The 17,218-nt window shown below is 45.0% G+C and overlaps 1 protein-coding gene across 24 annotated transcripts in view; it reads right to left on the bottom strand.

Annotated features, from left to right (window-relative positions):
• The window catches only part of Cacna1c (calcium voltage-gated channel subunit alpha1 C), a 697,711-nt gene that overhangs the window by 172,778 nt on the left and 507,715 nt on the right, over positions 1-17,218 (bottom strand). For 17 of the 24 annotated variants that reach the window (XM_077798915.1, XM_077798909.1, XM_077798910.1 and 14 more), the window contains exons 2-3: positions 14,806-15,002; positions 3,486-3,589 (exon numbers count right to left, since the gene is read on the bottom strand). In XM_077798915.1, coding sequence (XP_077655041.1) covers positions 3,486-3,589; positions 14,806-15,002 — 301 coding nt within the window. Of the gene's footprint in view, positions 1-3,485; positions 3,590-3,901; positions 4,006-14,805; positions 15,003-17,218 lie in introns of all 24 variants that reach the window. The other 7 variants (XM_077798896.1, XM_077798895.1, XM_077798894.1 and 4 more) reach the window with 2 other exon arrangements.

The following is a 17,218-nucleotide window of genomic DNA, read 5'->3' on the forward strand; positions in this document are numbered from 1 at the left end:
GTTGTGTCCAGGACCCAGACTGTAGATTGATTCTGCTGCCTGCCTTTCTGTTGGCCCTTCTAACCATGGCGTCTGCTCTTCATCTTCCCGTGACCTGAATGTAGTTTACAAACATTGGACTCGTGGGTCAAATGGGCTTGGGGAAGATATACCACAGGTTAGAGATAGAGGCTATGAATGCACATTGCTTGGGCTCAGTCCTGGATTATTTTTTACCTATTGAGTTTCCTCTTTGAAGCCTCACTCTTCTTCTTCATAGAATGGAAATATGAATAGCCCCTAACTCATAGAGTTGTTGGGAGCAGTAAGTGAGCTAATGCCCCAGAAGCACCAAATGCAGAGCCTGATGCAGAATGGTGGCAACTGCCCATGCTGTCCTAGTGAATGTCGCATGGCTCTGAGACTCTTTTGAGTGCTTATGAAAGGTTTGGTTTATAATCAGAATTTTATAGGTGATGAATAAGTTGGTGTTTTGCCACAATATTGTGGTGACTATTATATCATCCTGGGTAATCAAGATGCTTGACTCCAGACATCACTACTTTGTGGTCAGCCAACAGAAGCCTGCTTCTAGTTTTTGTCACTGCGTGGGCTGGGGGAGTCTACCAGAGTGGCCAGCCCTTAACATCTTAGGAGAGCCCTCCCTGAACCAGAAAGGGGAGGTGTTCTCCCTCAGACAGCTCTCTGCCTGGGCAAAGGGCCAATCTGTGATTCTATAGCTGCCAGGAACAGACTGCAGCTCTGGGAGTGGCCAGGTGGCAGGTGCTGGGAAAAGACCAATGTCTGAACTCAAAGACTCACAGTTTGCAAAGTCAAAGAGCTTTCGTGTTCTTGTTCTCTGTGAGTATCACTAAGCACCAGGTTTCAGGTGAGATGTTTTTACACACCTTTTCTCACTCGGACTGAGGGAGAACAGACATGGCTTCAGAATGACCTTTTCTCTGTCATCAGCAGCTGCCGTCATTTGATTTCCCTGGTTTGACAACACGTGGAAAATCATTCCTGTGACAGATAGTCTCCTGCAGGAGGGGCTCATTCTCCACTTCAGATGCCTGGAGGAGTTTTACCTGCTGGGTTCAGTTCCTCATCTCCAAGAGAAGAAAGGGGAACTCCATTCTCTTAAAGGGTTAGAGCTTTGGCCTGCATTGTGGTCCAGAGTCCCTCAATGGACACCTAGCGATTCACCAGATTCACTCAGGCCCTGCCTGAGTGCTGGTCCCATCCTGCCATTTACCAGTGAAGGGACATTGTCCAAGCCACTTAACATCTCTGGGCTCACATTCTCACCTTTAAAAATAAAGGTTCAAAGTTGTTGGAACTGTGATGATTCTGTCCAGTAATTCCAGTTATGACGGGTACCAGGTAGACAATACTCATCACCGTGAAACCACCGTTACTGAGTACTTACTATACAGCAGTCACTCTGCTGCATCTGACACGAAGGATTTCATGCTATCATCACGACTGCTTATGAACTGGTTGTTATCATCTTCATTTTTTTTTTCAGATGGGAAAACTGAGTTTTAAAAAAGTGAAGTTGCCCAACATTATGCATCCATTAGGTGCAGAGCTGGGTACCCAAATTTCTGTCCTGAATGGGGATAATGAGGGTTTTTTTGTTTGTTTTCAATTATTTCCCTAGACATTCACATATAAATCCAGGGCATTTTCTTGTGTTGGAACAAAAAAAAATTAAATAAAAATAAAAACCTTTTTACCCTCCAGGCAACTAACTAATCAGGGGATTCCATTATTCTACTCATCACTTTTATTTTTTTGTTTGTGTGTGCTCTGTGTGTGTGGTGATGGGGATGGAACCCAGGGCCTCACACACGCTAGGCAAGTGCTCTACCGCTGAGCTGCACCCCTGCCCTGCTCATTGTTTCTCACCCTGTTGGAAAACACTTGTCTCCCGTGTGGCCTGCCCTTAGCAAATGGTACAATGCCATCAAGGCCCTGACAGGCCATCTGCCATGGAAATGGGTGGGATGAGATCCTTTCCTTCACCCAGTTCCCAAGAATGAACCCCATGTCCCTGCATCCTATTCAACTGCTCTAGGTGGGAACAGCTCTGCCCTACTTCTGGACTGAGAATGGACAGAACCTCTCCCCTCGAGCCTGAACTCTCACCAGCCCCCATGTTCTTGTCCCTGTACCTCCAGGGAAGACTATTAAAGCAGCTGGCTTGTTCAAGCAGAGCAGGAATAGATTAATCCCACCCCCCAAAGAGCAAAGGCAGCAGAATAGGTTGCCCATGAGTGGTCACCAGGAGCATTTAGGTGGCAGGCCTTGGCATGGCTGGTGTGGACGGGTGAAGAAGAAAGTGAGCTGAAGAAACACCCCGAGCCTCCCACTGAAAACATGGCTGTCCTCAGGGCCATGTGACGCCCCCTCCCAAACCATGTGCTGCCTCTGTCACTTTTACTTTTTTTTTTTTCCAGAGGGGGTTACTGAAGATTAAACCCAGGGGTGCTTGACCACTAAGCTACATCCCCAGCCCCCCCCCTTTTTTTATTTTGAGACAGGGTCTAAGTTGTCCAGACTGGCCTCAAACTTGTGATCCTCCTGCCTCAGCCTCCTGAGTTGCTGGGGCTATAGGCATGTGCGACAACACTCAACCTGTCACTTTTAGCTTTATATGAGCAAGGGCTGAGATCAGGTAGATTTTATATTGTAGCCAACTAGGTAAATTTGAAGGAAAGTAAATTCCATCTCCTCTACTGTCAAATAACCTATGACTTTAACTAATTAAGTGTCCTTTCCATTCAGAAAGGGAAACATCAGTAATGAATTGAACAGTCTATGAATTAAAACTGAAGATAATTAGATTTTTGGTCTGTGTTTGTTTACCGTGTGTGTGTGTTTATATGGATATATGTGTATGTGGATCAAATAAAACTTGCATGCTAGGCAAATGCTCTACCTCTGAGCAACACTGTCAGCCCTACTTATATATTAAATCAAACTATTGTTTCCCTGGTCTGTTTACCACTGAGTAAAAGTGATCTGAAATTCCCAATATTAGCCTGCAAATAGTAACTGACCCAAGAGATAAAGCGAGCACTTATCTGCAAGACTGCTATGTATGTTGAAAGCACTTCCTGTATGAATCCTCCCTCAAATTCTTGCTGCAAGCCCTTTCTACTCAAGGGTCTCCTCATGCTGCTCTGGAGGCTGAGGTTACTGATATACAAGGAGAAGCATCCTGCCTCTCTTAACAGCTTCTTGGGGTTGGAAGGGGATTTGATGAGGAGAGAGGCAGGACAAGGCATCTCTTCTCCATCATCTATCACTCAAACCAATGGACTCCTTCTTGTGCATTTGACCCTTTACCCAGCCAGGCCAAGGACATTCACTTCAAGGCTCCCAAGGTAACCCCTTATCCCAAGTTCATCAGAGCCAGAAAAGGAAAGAGCCAAGAATAGCGGAAAGAATGAATAAAAATAAATGGAAAAATCAAGACCTTTTTCCTTGGTCCTGCTTACCCGCTAAGAACACCGAGAACCAAGTTAAGTACAAAAAATGACCCTATGATGATTAGTGTAACAAAATAGATCCAGGGCCAGTCCCTTCCTACGGCATCATTGACCTGGAAGAATGGAATGATAGTTAGTGAGGCACACATAGCAACCGAGCATGGCCAAGTGCCAGCCACCAGCTCCCCAGACGCTGACCCGAGCAGCGCAGGGACCCGAGGATCCTCTAGGTGCAACTCAGAGGCCAAACAGCCTGCCTGGCCAACGGATCAGAATTTGTGGTTGAATGGAGACTTTTTTTTTTTCTTTCTGGTTTTCCTGGGCCTGTTAAGGTCCTATTCCTGAGGATCCTGGCAATGGTCATAGTGGAACCTGGGACCTTGCTCGGCTGCATTGTAAAGAGGACATAAAAATGGTCAGCTTACCCGCTCAACACACCGAGAACCAGATTTAGAACAAAAAAGGATCCAAAGATGACCAGACTGACAAAATACACCCAGGGTAACTCATAGCCCATAGCGTCCTGCATCTGGAAAGATGAAGGAAAGTTAGGAAAAAGAAAGCAGAACTGAGTTAAAGCAAAGAGGCAGGTAGAAAGGTGTGGGAACATATCTGGAGGAGACAATGGGGCCGAACTTGTGGATCAGGATCCGTCATTACCCTTGGCTTCATCTCTCTTCAGAATACTTGCCCATGACCCTGATCTGAACTGTGAAGGGACTTTGCAGGCTTTCTCTCTTAAGAGGAATCTTGCCTTCCTCTCTCTGTTGTCTTATTTTCTGGAAAAGAAAAATTTCTCCAATGTTTTCAATTCACTTGCCTAACAAGGTAGGTCACCTCAAAATATAATTTCTAAGCTGTGGGATAGATTTAGCTCAGTTGGGTTTATGTGGCCATCAAATCTTCTGTTGTACCTTGAGGCATCCTGACCTTGGAGTGTGAAGCATGTCAGCTTTTACTGACAAAGCTGGAGAACTGAAGCCTTCCAGCATGTATGAGGAAAGAGATCTTCCTCAAGGCTTGCCACCTGGACCCTGGGCTATGCCCAGAATCTAAAGCTGAACCTCAGTGCTCCATAAGCTGTACAGGCCACGGGCCAGGAAAGGCAGCCAGTTTGGTGTAAGCATTCAGAGAAGGGTCCCTGTGCCTGTCACCACAGCCGAGAGAGAGGTGGTGTGTGTAGCCAGGGGTATGCCAGAGCTAACTCCTATGGCTGTGGAGAATTCAGTGTGTATCTCTTCCCAGCTCTGTGTTCAGTGACTTCACCTTGGCAGCTTGACAATGACCATGGTGAAAATATTTACACCACAGAAATGGACAGCTGCCTCAACTTCCTGTCCCTTGAAGCTGGAGGGTGGACATGAAGAGAGATCACAGAGCAATGTTTTTATCAAAGAAGAAATTCATTTTGATTGTTCCTCAAATCTACTTATTCTGATGCTTTATGAGTGTACTAAACAGGTCTAATCCTACTGTCCTAAACACGAACCCAACATTTTCTATGTGAAATTAGTTTATAAACCCCAAATTCCTAAGATCCAAGCAAGCTTTCTGAATGACTTCCATCAGTGGAAGTCATCTTAAAGCAAGATCCTAAATAATAGCAGCATCCTGCATCATGGGGACCTTGTTTGGTCCCCACTCTGAAACTGAGGTTGGGCCCCCAAACCCATGTTTTTACAAGCCCCTAGGTAATTCTGATGCATGCTAATGAAGTTTGAGACCACTGACTTACCATTCTCTCCATAATTCCCAACCTCATCTATAACAGCATAATAGAAATTGTGATTTTCCCCATATCTCCATTATGTTGTACAGCAGCAGCATTGCTCAAAGTGTGGTCCTAAGACCACCAGCACCAGGATCATCTGGGAAAACTGACAAAGCAGGTTCCTGGTCCTGTTCCCAGTCCCAAGAGCTCAGTATGGCTCATAAATCTACATTGTTATCAGCCCAAGTGGTTCTAAGGTATGCTTAAGTTTGGTAACCAATGCTGCTATTTCCACTCCACATGCCTTAGTGAGTGGTGGGATATTAAGGCTCTCATCCCTCAGGGCTTCTTAGACTTTCAAAACCTATCCAGGAACTGAAGTATGCTGGTAAATATTATGTACTCCGTGTGCTGTGAATAAAGAAGATTGAGAAGTATTGAGAGATCTACCTAGTCTCATAGGTTTGAAGTATTACATCCCAATATGTTCTTTATGAATCCATTAATACTTCTTATTTTTTTTGCATGGAGAAATTCACCAAATATAGTCACAGCATATAATGCAAAAATTGTATCTGTGGATCATTGGTTCGAATTGAATTAACAAGGAAGAGAAGAGTTCCCAACCTATGTCCACATAACCATGTCACAATTAAATTCAATTTAACCAATTTATTGAGCATTCCCATTCCCACCTACCCTGCTCTGTTGTTTCCATAGGACTTATCACTTTACAATTGTGCAATTTATTTATTTATGACAGTTATTATTTGTTGTCTTCCATGCTAGATTGTTAACTCCACAAGCTTTGTGCACTGGTGTATCCCATGTGCTGGAACAGTGCCTTGCATATGGTAGATACTCAGTAAATGTTTGTTGAGTGAATACATGAATTTAAGATGTGCTAGGTGGTGTGCTGTAAATAGGAAGCCTTCTTAGCAGGGAAACTTAAGTAAAAAGCAATTACAAAGACAGGGGTGGTAAATGCCAATTGTAGGAGGAAGTAGGGAAGACTGGCTGGATGAGGCTGAGCTGGCGAGAGCCAGACCAGGCAGGGCTGTGTGAACTTCGTACTGGGGAGTCACTAAAGGCAAGTGGAGTGAAGGAGCAGGAAGGAAGCCCGGAGTCCATGTGATCCTCTGACGGGAATGGGGGTTTCCTAGGAACTTGGCCATTGTTAAAAATAGAGCATGCAGCTGTAAAGCCTTCCTGGCTGTGGGATGGAGGATTTTCTCAGTGGCTGCACTACTAAAATATCCAGCAAAACAGCAGCTGTTGGGAGAAGCAGGGCAGAAGGTCTTTGGTGGGGCTGGGTGTGTGTGTGTGTGTGTAGGGGGGACTCTGTCCCATCACAGGGAGCCTGGGAGCCTTCCTTTGGCCAGAAGGCATGTCTGAACCAAGAATGCAAAGGAAACCAGACCTGAGCAGAAGAAAAACAACATCACACAACACAAGCTGAGGCAGGATGGGTGAAGTAAGACTAGGGAGAGAAAGGTGTGGGAGCTACGAGATGCCGCTACGGTGGTCTTGCAATACTGGAGTATGCACGTCTCTCTAATATGGCACCGTGAGCAGACCCTTTGCCTGCTCTCAGTAGCAGTCACATTCAAATCCATGTTTGTTCACCAAGTCACTGAGTGACCACAGCATGTAAGGTGTGGGTTCTGTGTTGAACCCTCTGCTGCAGATTTGAAGATGGCCCGAGATGGGATCCCAGGCATCTGCCAAAGAAGGACTTCAAGTCAGGAGTGTCCTTGTGGCTTTTCCTTTCTCAGGTTGTTCTATCCTGCTAAGAAAGGTCAAAGCAGTTCTTACCTTTCCTCTAAATTAGTGCTTCTTTAATTTGGGGGAAAGTAGGAGGTCAGGAAACACTGATGAAAACTAGGAACTGTCACCAAAAAATGTGCCCATCCATGCAGCATTCTGCACAGAGTCCCAAGAGGCACTGAGCCCCTGAGGCCCATGCCTGCGCCCCACGTTACTGACTTGCTCTAATGATCAATGGGCTTATTTCATCCGAACTCCAAAGGAAAGCTTTCTCTTCGTGTGAGCCACGGAGTCCATGGTGGCAGAGGTCTGTTCTGAGCAGGTTCCCTTTGCCTATCCCTGGATCACATGCCCCCTGTCCCCCACCTGCTGGCACAGGACAGGCGGGAGCAGCCAGTCCCAGGAGGAGATGGTGTGCTCACCACCGTTCACCCTCCCAGAGCTGCCTCCAGAACCTGGGCAGATGGTGAGTGGGAGGGAGGACTGGTTGGCAATCCCCCAGCCTCCCCAGAATGAAATCTCTCCTCACGGGTGCCTCATACCCCCCCTAAACTTGGTGAACATTTTACTTCACCAAAAACAGCCCCCAGGCCACACAAACCCACAAGGCTTGGAGACTGTCTTGGGCCCTTGATTACTATGGGCATCCTTTCCTATGTGTCACCCACCAGGCTGCAGTGACATTATGGAGCTCCTGTAGATGGAACTCTGGACCTGAAGTTTGTCATCCCACAGACGGCCAGGGCTGTAAGGAGGAAACCCATGCTCTCCACCTTCCCTGGAGTCCGACGTGCCTTCTTGGGCTGTGGGCTAGTTACTTTAGAGGTTCAAGGTGGGGACTAGCAGGTGAGGGCTGAGAGGGGGACAGTAGAGAGATGGAGGAGCTTCCAAGGAGGTCCTAAGAACCCCACCGCTCCCTGGATGAGCAACACTTGGTGCTCCAGTGTGAGGGGAAAGTGCCCCCTTTGTTCTTTCTCCTCCTTATTCTGGGCCACCTACTTTTGGGGGGCAGGCTGGGTAGAGAGCACACAGTGCTGGGTGGCTCTGAAGTAGGACGATGCCTGGAGTGACGAGACTCGTGTCTTAAATCAGCTGGAATGCACTATTAAGAAGGGGGAGGATAAAGAAAGTCATATTTTAAAAAACGACCCAGATTGCTGACACCCTTATTTAGAAGTGAAAACAGATAGAGCTTCTCAAACCATTAAGCTGGATGTTTCTTAGGTCTCTAACAAAGGAGCCGTGTGATTTCCCCAAGGAGGCACCACAGGGAGGCATCTGGATGTCCACCCTCTGCAGTTCGGGGCCTCAGGTCCAAGAACTAACAGGATGACCCCTGCTTTTGCTAAAACACACGGCCCTGCTATTCTCAGTCTGGACAGAATAAAGGGAATGCTGAATGAAAAATACCAAAAACCCTTCTGAAACCAGTACCTAATTCCTTGTAGGAGTCCACAACCTTAAATCTTTTAATCTATCATTTATTTTCCCCAAAAAAATAAAAATACGAGGAATAGCACCTCCCTGGCTTGTTCCCTTGGGACCTTTCCTGATCCCAGCTGATCTCCGTGGGTCTCCATGTCATTTGTTCCTTCTCCTATAATGTTCTTGGCACCGGCACCATAGATCCAAAAAGACTAAATAGTTGCAGCAGGTGCCAAGAGAGGCCATTTTCTGTCAAAAGGCAGGAGGTACAAGCCCATAAAAGTCACAGTGCTTTCCATGGAGTGTCATTAGAGGACACGATTTGCTGACAGTGACGGCCAGTCAGCCCAGGGCAATGCTCTGTATGTCGGTGACTCTTCATGACCAGTGTCACTGGAATGTGAGTGTCTACCCGGTGGGTCACGGAGTGAGCAGGAAGTGGGAAAACAGGTTTCATCTGGCTCCCTTCTACCCCTGTACCTTTTTATTGTTGTTCAGAAAATTCCTGTCTCTGAGCACAAGTAGAAGCCTCACTTATGTGGGCTTCTTAAGAAAACAACAGACTTCTAACACCAAGGCAAGCCAACAAATCAAATTCCTCTGTGTATTAAAAAAAAAAAAATCCCTGAAATCAGATGGGCTCGTGCAGCGATGCTGTGAGGGAGGTCAGGAGCCAGGGAGCATGGCGGTCTTGGTCTGAGCACCTGTCCAGGGCACAGCTGGCTCACAGCCAGAGATGCTTACAGCAGGCCCAGGGGCCCGGGCTGATACCTCCAGCTGCACCTCAGCAGCCTGCAGACGTCATGGGTGAGAACACTTTGGGGTGGCCCAGCCGTTTCTTGGGTCTGATGAGAACCTAAAGCACAGGTGACTTTGGTGTCCCAGACTGTGATGGCTTCCTTTCCCTCGCCATAGGCACCTGCTCTCGTTCCTCATACAGCCTCGGGATCAGGAGAATCCCACTCCCCCCAGAGCATTCTGTGTCCCTGCACAGCTCTCTGCACTTCATATCACTAAGCCTCACTCCTTCACGTGTTCTGCACCGCTTCAGTTAGATCCCACACTCCTGGAAGGCAGGCCGTATTCTTCTGCATACCACACTTTGCCTTAGGCTCACTCAGCCCTGGGAATATAGTAAATGCTCAATAATTGTTGCTAAATTGAATTACTGAATATTAAAGCTTACTCATCTAAAACCAATGAAATACACTCAATAAATGAATGAATGAATTAAAAAATGAAAGAGGTGCTAATTCTCTTTCTTCAAGTGTTTATGAATCATTAATTTATTGTTGAGCTGATAGATTCTCTGTTTAAATCAGCACAGGTACTAAATGGGTGATACTCTGAGATTAAAAGTTGAAGACTACAGAGTCTCTTCTTCCATTCCCATGAGGAGCCCAGGAGCTGAGGATTTTCTCTCAGTAATTCCCGTAGAATGGCTATTGGTTCGTCAGCAGAATTCAGCTCTGCCCCTTAAGCTTTGTGATATCTTTAGACTCATGTTCTATATTCTACAGTGAAATATGGTGGACTTTTTAAAGCAAGGTGGAGTGGAAAAAATAGGATCAAACACCTAAATTCAACCTGCTTGGATGAAAAAGACTTTTGTCATAATTAAGGGAATTAGTGGCTGTGTGTGTGTGTGTGTGTGTGTGTGTGTGTGTGTGTGAACTTCGTAGGAGTATGTTCTCTGCATGTCTAGACATGTACAGGGGACGGCAAAATGAAGTGTGGAATTGACAACTGACTGGGAAAACAGGTTTCATCAGGTTCCCTTCTACCCCTGTTCCTTTTTATCATTGTTCACTGAAAACTCCTGTCTCTGAGCACATGTAGAAGTCTCATTTACATGGGAGAAGAAAACTTGACTTATAAAAAATTAAATCATTAAGAGTTTGTTTCTCAAGGTTTCTGGCTGGCCGAATCAAAATGAACCCCAATCTGGGACTATCAAAGACATTATTTTGTGATTCTAAAAAAAAAAAATCTTTCCTTTCTATGGCTTCTCAATAAGAATTCTTTCTAACCTTATTTTAAAGCTCAACTTTTCATTTTGAAAAGATTTGTGGAAGAACTGATTATGGAGAAGTCACTGAGGAAACAATGGGTGGTGTCAGGGTGATCCACAGGGCAGAAAGGGGTGTGAGTCTAGGAAGGCACAGACCAAAGGTGTCTACAGGGCTGCACAATATTCTTGGGGTCCCTAGATCAGAAGGTGGGTGAGCGGAAGCCTACGGAATCCTCTTGATGAATAGGCAGGCATCTAGATTCCTGCAGAGTCTCCACGTGCACCTCGTGTGACGCCTGCTCTCACGGCTGCCTCCCTTTTCCCTGAGTTTCACATGCCACCTTCACTGGGTGTTGCAAACTCCAGGTTGGTGACCATTGTTTTCTATTCCCAGGATCATGGTGATGTATCAAGTGCTGGGCACAAAGATATTTGATCGATTGATATTTATGCTACTTGGTGATGATCTGGCTACAATTTGAAAGAGATAATGCTCAGAGTTTCAGACTGCATCAGACCATATTTGAGAATCCTACAGAGAGTCTGGCAGATCAGTTTGACTCAATAGCCTCTTATATCTTTTGGAAAGCACATGCCTAAACCATATAAGACAAACAGTCTTAAATTATATGCAGATAGATAGGGATGTTTAGTTTAAAAAAAAAAAAAACACCTGAAAGTAGAAATGGAAACCAATGGTAATCTTATTCTATTATTATGTTTTCTCTCTTGGAGCTTCATTTCTCCTTCAGAATAAAGGTGGTGTTTTTAATCTGATCACATCCCCTCCCCCTCCTACCCGGGTCCTAGTTTTTGAGAGACTTGGACATTCTGAGGGGTCTTGGCTTAAGAGGTCGTTTCCCAAGAAAACTCCACCCCAATCTAAGTCTTGGTTTAGTTTCTAAATCCTATGCCCTGTCCTTTCCCTGTCATCTGTAGACAGAGAATAGGACACTAGGGAAAAGACATGTTGTAAGCCAATTGTTCAGCCTGTCAGGTCTCAACCCAATGGCCAATGGCTTTCATAGATGAGGAGATGTTTAAGTATGATGGGACCAACTTTGATAGTATTTTTGGTCCAGCAACTCTTCAAAATCATGAGAATACAATACAATAATTAGTGTCAGTGGAAAAGAACTACAGACTCAGTATCATCCACAATAGGAGGCAGGTGTCTGTCCTGTGTTACTGGAGATGTTCAAGGTCCCCTCTATAAGAGGCTACATATGGTGACTCAATCAATTGCTGCTGCTGCTGCTTCTCTTCTTCTTCCTCCTTAGGGCAGAAATGAGGTTGAACCCAGGGCCTCACACACACTAGAAAAGCACTCAACCACTAATTTGTGTTCCCAGCCCTTTTGACTTTCTATTTTCAGAAAAAATCTTACTAAGTTGCCCAGGCTGCTGTTGAACTTGTGATCCTCTTGCCTCTGCATTCCCAGTAGCTGGGATTATAGGTGTGCACCACTGCACCTGGCTTAATTACCTCTTTAATGTTTTAATGACTTTTTCTTTTCCCCAGAAATATCTATCTGGATGTTTTTTTAGTTTAGAATGAACCCACTACCAGGGTTCCCATTTACTGCTGTACTTGAAATCTTGAATACTCCTTTCCAGGTTCTCCGGACTTGAACATTCTTTATAAGGGAAGACTATTTCCCCATTCTCCATGAAAATTATATGTCCCTAGACTGGTTCAAATCCAGTGGCTTCAAAGCAGCCACATGTACGTTTAATAAGTGAGATTTCTAGGAGTTTCAACTCCAGCTGGGGCATCTGAATGGCCTGGATAGTTGTTTTTTTTTTTTTTTTTTTTTTTTTTTTTTCCAGAAGGCAGATACTAGGGTCCTAACTTAGGAACTTCTAATTCAATGGCTTGGAGGTAGTTCTGGTATTTGTATATTAAGAAAGCTCTATAATTGATGTTAAAATATACTGAGATTGAGATATTGCAAGTTAAAGATATGGCATAGAGGCAAGGAGAAGGAATGCAGAAGAGAAAGAAAGGTTTGGGGGAGAAGAAATAGCCACAGAAAGGTCAAAGCAATTAGAGAAGTTGTCTGACAGCAGGAGCATTGGGCTGGGAGGTGCCTCCACCATGAATAATCAAGTAGTGACTCTGTTTCAGCTTCAGGGGTGTGTGTTTGGGTACAGATACACACACAGAATATGGCCACTTTGTAAAGGTGCTAGGAAAATCAGAGCGAGGCATGTCCCATGAGCCCGGGGATCATTCTTTCACCTCGAACACTTTTTCCATTCCCAGCCTGAGCTCTATCACACACACCCCAGGGGAGAAAGCACAACACAGCTGCCGAAAATTGGTAGTTGCGGTTGTGTGCCTTTTCCTATTCCCCTCTCTGGCTGTCACTGTGACAGTATTTCTTTGGGTCACATCTGGTTGGTGGGATATCAATGACTTGTGATGGGGAGAGGGAAGATCGAGAAAATACATCAGGGCCATCAGCCAAGTAAATTATACCTATTCCCCCCACCCAGCACCCACCCACCCCCTGCCACCCTGTCCTCAACTTGGTGCCATGAGAGGCTTTTCCATAGCAACTGAAGGCATGTGTTTGAAGCTCATGGGAGGAGGTGCCAAAGCCCACACAGTCGTATAGTCCACGGCCCAAATGTGGAAATTCCCTATGTGCAGGAGGATCTTTCATCCCTCGGTTGGCCAGAGGGACTCACCCAGGGTAGAAGGACCAGTTAGAACCACTTGGGAATTTGGTCTGCTTTGCTAAGTATAATAAATTTGCCTAAGTGTAATAAGTTCAAATTCTTCTCTTTGTCTTCCAAATTGTACAAACCCAAGTTCTCATGGAACATCAGCCTGAAAAATATCTTCCGGGTTTAATTTTAGTTTGAGGCAGAGCAATACCACCATTATCTTCTGTTCAGAGTATCACAAAACAACCACTTTGCCATGGTACATTCTCTTTCTGTGCACCATTATTCAGTTTAGAATTTAGTCTGTTTTTTAGACAACTGGATCATATTTATGACTGAATCTTCACTACCTAGGAGCATCGCTGGCATGTAAGGACACTCAATAAATGTTTGCTGGGAACAAGGGACTCAGGCAAGTTTCCAGTAGTCATTGACATAGAGGTACAAATTTCATAGCAACACTGGGCTTTGGCATGTTGACTATAATGTAAAAACTCAGGAAGAGAGGTTTTGAATCAATAGGACATGGTGCTTATAAAAAAAAATTAGAAGATATGATACTGTGCATCACATCTCTGTACTGTTATACAACTCTTCCTTCTGATGCTGTAAGAAGTCAACACCTCTCTTGGCATTATTTCCTTTCTATCTGGCAGCTCTGCGGATGGGGAAGGCATTTGCTTCCCTCTCACTCTTCCCTGCTTTCGTTTGTAGACACTGTTCCCTACGCAGCCTCTTAGATTGTTTTCATGATGGCCAAATAGATTTGACTATTTGCGAAACTCTGGGAGGGATGATATTTTCAAGACTGGCAACCGCTTTATTCGCCCAAAATTCTGGAGAACAACACTGGATCCTGGCAAGTCATTTCTCATGCTGAAGTAGGAGGCACTACAAAGAATATATTTTCTGGAGGTTTTACAAATAATGGACTTGACTCTGCCAGAATGGAGACAGCTCAAATACAGTGTATGTATTTGCCGATTGGATAGACTATATACAAATCTGGCACTTCAAGGGCTTGAACGTTGGCAAAGTAGTGACAGCTGCTGGATAATAAGAGGAGCATATTTAAAGTAAAAGAAAATATATTATGGATTGGTTGGCACTCAAGGAGTGGGATTTCTAAATATGCAGCACACAACCAGTAGAGTGCTCCGTTAACTGTGAAAACAGTGACGGTTTATTTTTCTAATGAACTATCCTAACATGTTAAGGTAAAACTAATGAGAAATAATGCTACTAATGAGAAATCATGCCATAATGCTACCCAATTCAGTAGAAATCTTTTTGGAAGATCAGGGCCGATTTTTCTCCTTAGCCCTAAGAATTCATCATTGTGCCCTGTTGCTCTCTTTTAGAGAAGGAGGGGGAAAAAGAATAATAGAAGGGACTCCACAATGGGAAGAGGAATTAGACAGAATCTCTGTGCCAGGCATGGCCAGCTCATTCACAGAGCATCCACTCCACATCAGTGTTCTGCAATATCTTTTGGAAAAAAGCCAGATAAACTAAAGATGGTGTTGCTCCAAGGCTGACGGGCAGGGAGAGGACACTATTTAGATTGGCATTTCATGCTTCGTTTCTCAGGTAAGACCTGGGAGAAATCAAGGATACTCATCAACCATTCCCTCAAGATGTGTGCATGACCCTAGTATCACAGGGAGGAGAGAAAGGGAGATGTGGAGGTCAGGCCCACACCTCTGTACTCCCTGCCCCGAGTGCCCGATTCCAGGTACATACCCAGTACAGCACGTCCGTCCAGCCCTCCATGGTGATGCACTGGAACACTGTCAGCATGGCGAAGGCGAAATTGTCGAAGTTGGTGATGCCGTGCTTGGGACCATCCCACCCGGGCTTGCACACAGTGCCGTTCTGACACTGCCGCCCATGGCCTGTCTCCAAAGCACAGGGGGAAGGATCCTCTTCTGCTGGAACATCTCCAAGGTCAGGGGAAAAGAGTGAAGGGAGGGAAAGAAGTGGGCAGAGAAAGAAGCAAAGGCATTAGAGAGAAAAGTGAAAGGACAAGGTTGAGGGGATAACCACTGGATCATGCAGAACCAGTCTGAATGAGCCCCCTGCCTCATATATGAATCAAACATAAAGATCTAGGGATTCATTTGAGTCTGCTACCAACTTAGAAGGTCAGTACTTTCAACTAGCTGTTGGAAAAACAGTATTTTAACCTTGGCAATTGATTTCAAGGATAGTAGGACTATTGCCCATATTGTTGTAATGACTTGGCACCATAGTCAAGTGGCAGACAAAAAGGTAATGATGATGCAACCATTTGAAGTGGAAATTGTTCTGAAAAATGACAGAACATCTCTCTCCTTCCCTCTCTCCCTTCCTTCCTTCCAAGTCAAGGCTAGAAGGTTCCTTCACATGGTGAGTTAACGGATCCCAGCCAGTAATGCTTTGTGATTACACTAGTCCATTTCATATGACATGGTGCATCACCAGGATTCAAGTTACTTCAGCGGGAAGCCTGCTGAGGACGGACGAAGCGTGGGCTGATGGTAGTGGGGAGGCACCCACTGCTGACTGTGTCTTGTGCATGTCAGGTGGGACATTGCAGTGCTGTCCTTTGCTCTCCAGAATTAACACCTTTCAGAAGAGGTGAATCATTTCCTGACCCCTAATAAAGACAGAGTGGTGGTGGGTGACAGGATGAAGACTTCCTAGTGGGCTGGGGAGGTGGCTCAAGCGGTAGCTTGCTCGCCTGGTATGCGTGCGGCCAGGGTTCGATCCTCAGCACCACATACAAAGAAAAATGTTGTGTCTGCAGAGAACTAAAAAATAAATATTAAAAAGAAATTCTCTCTCTCTTAAAAAAAAAAAGACTTCCTAGGTGTGGGCAGGACTTTTCCAGGCAAAATATGGCATGTCATCTGTGGAGAAAGACAGTGCTGGGAAGAGCTACTAGCAAATTCATGAGTTAAGATGCAATTTATAATTTCAGTGTGCAAATCACTGGTAACTTTAAGACTTGATTGGTCTAAATTACAGTAAAATACTAAGGTAGCCTTGACCCCTGTGAAAGGTGAGAGTGGGAAATTCCCAGCAGTTTGTGAAACCGAGGCTCTTGTACCTGTGGAAAGTGATGACAATGGCAAAGAGAAGCGACCCCAGTTCTTACAAAGAATTCACAGCAGTGAAAATACAACCACAGAGAGAAAATTTGCTTGTAGTTCTTCATTTAGAGACAAGAGGTCACCCAGGATCTTTTCTTTTTTTTGGTAAGGATCAAAACAATGGCAAGTGTGATTAATTTGCCTGTGGGACACAGGCTCTGCTTGGAAGATGATTGGTTGGCTCGCTATTTCTGTTTGTGGCTTCTAATTTGAAACTGTTCACTTTCAAGAGGAAGTCAGAAATAGTAATCCTTCGGGGATAATTCTTAGGAGAATGGAGTTGAGTGTGATGGTTAAAAATATATGTCTGGTGTCTCCCTGGTGGCTGTCCTGGGTGCTTGGTTTCCTCTTCCTCCTCCCAGTCCTCACCTCTTCTACGCCACGCACACACCACACAGAGTTTTACTGAAGTATAATTTACATGCCTTGGAATTCATCAATGTAAATGTACATCACAATTATTTTTAGTGCATCTTCATGATTTTGCAACCAACACCACAATCCATTTTAACAGCTCCATCACCCCTCCCCAGTGCGTTGTCACAGTCAGGCCTTGCCTGACCCCAGCCTCTAACAACCTCATTTGCTTTCTGTCTCCAGAGCTTTGTGTCTTCTCAAAATTTCACATAAATAAAACCATACATTATGTGGCTTTTTGTGCTCCTCTTTTTCGCTCAGCATCATATTTTTGGGTTCGTCCCTGTTGTTGCCTGGTTCATTGTAGTATGTTCCTCTTTATTGCTGAGCAGTGTATTTTACTGTACGTTGATCCATTCACCGGTTGGCGGACATTTGGATTCATTCCAGGTTTGGGCCATTCTGAGTAATGCTGCTTCCTGGCTTATTTGTGGCCTGGTGCCCAAACTTGCATGTGGGTCCTTTGTTCAATGACCAAGGTGATGGGTCTGCAATAAGGATCTCTGAGCTGTTTGAGATGGGAATCCACACCATTCCCTTATTCCAGGGTCTGGCTCCCAGGAGGGCTCCAAATATTAAGGGAGCTGAACTGAACTCCCCTTTAG

This window comes from Urocitellus parryii, chromosome 5 (assembly GCF_045843805.1).
Source record: "Urocitellus parryii isolate mUroPar1 chromosome 5, mUroPar1.hap1, whole genome shotgun sequence".
Lineage (NCBI taxonomy): Eukaryota > Metazoa > Chordata > Mammalia > Rodentia > Sciuridae > Urocitellus > Urocitellus parryii.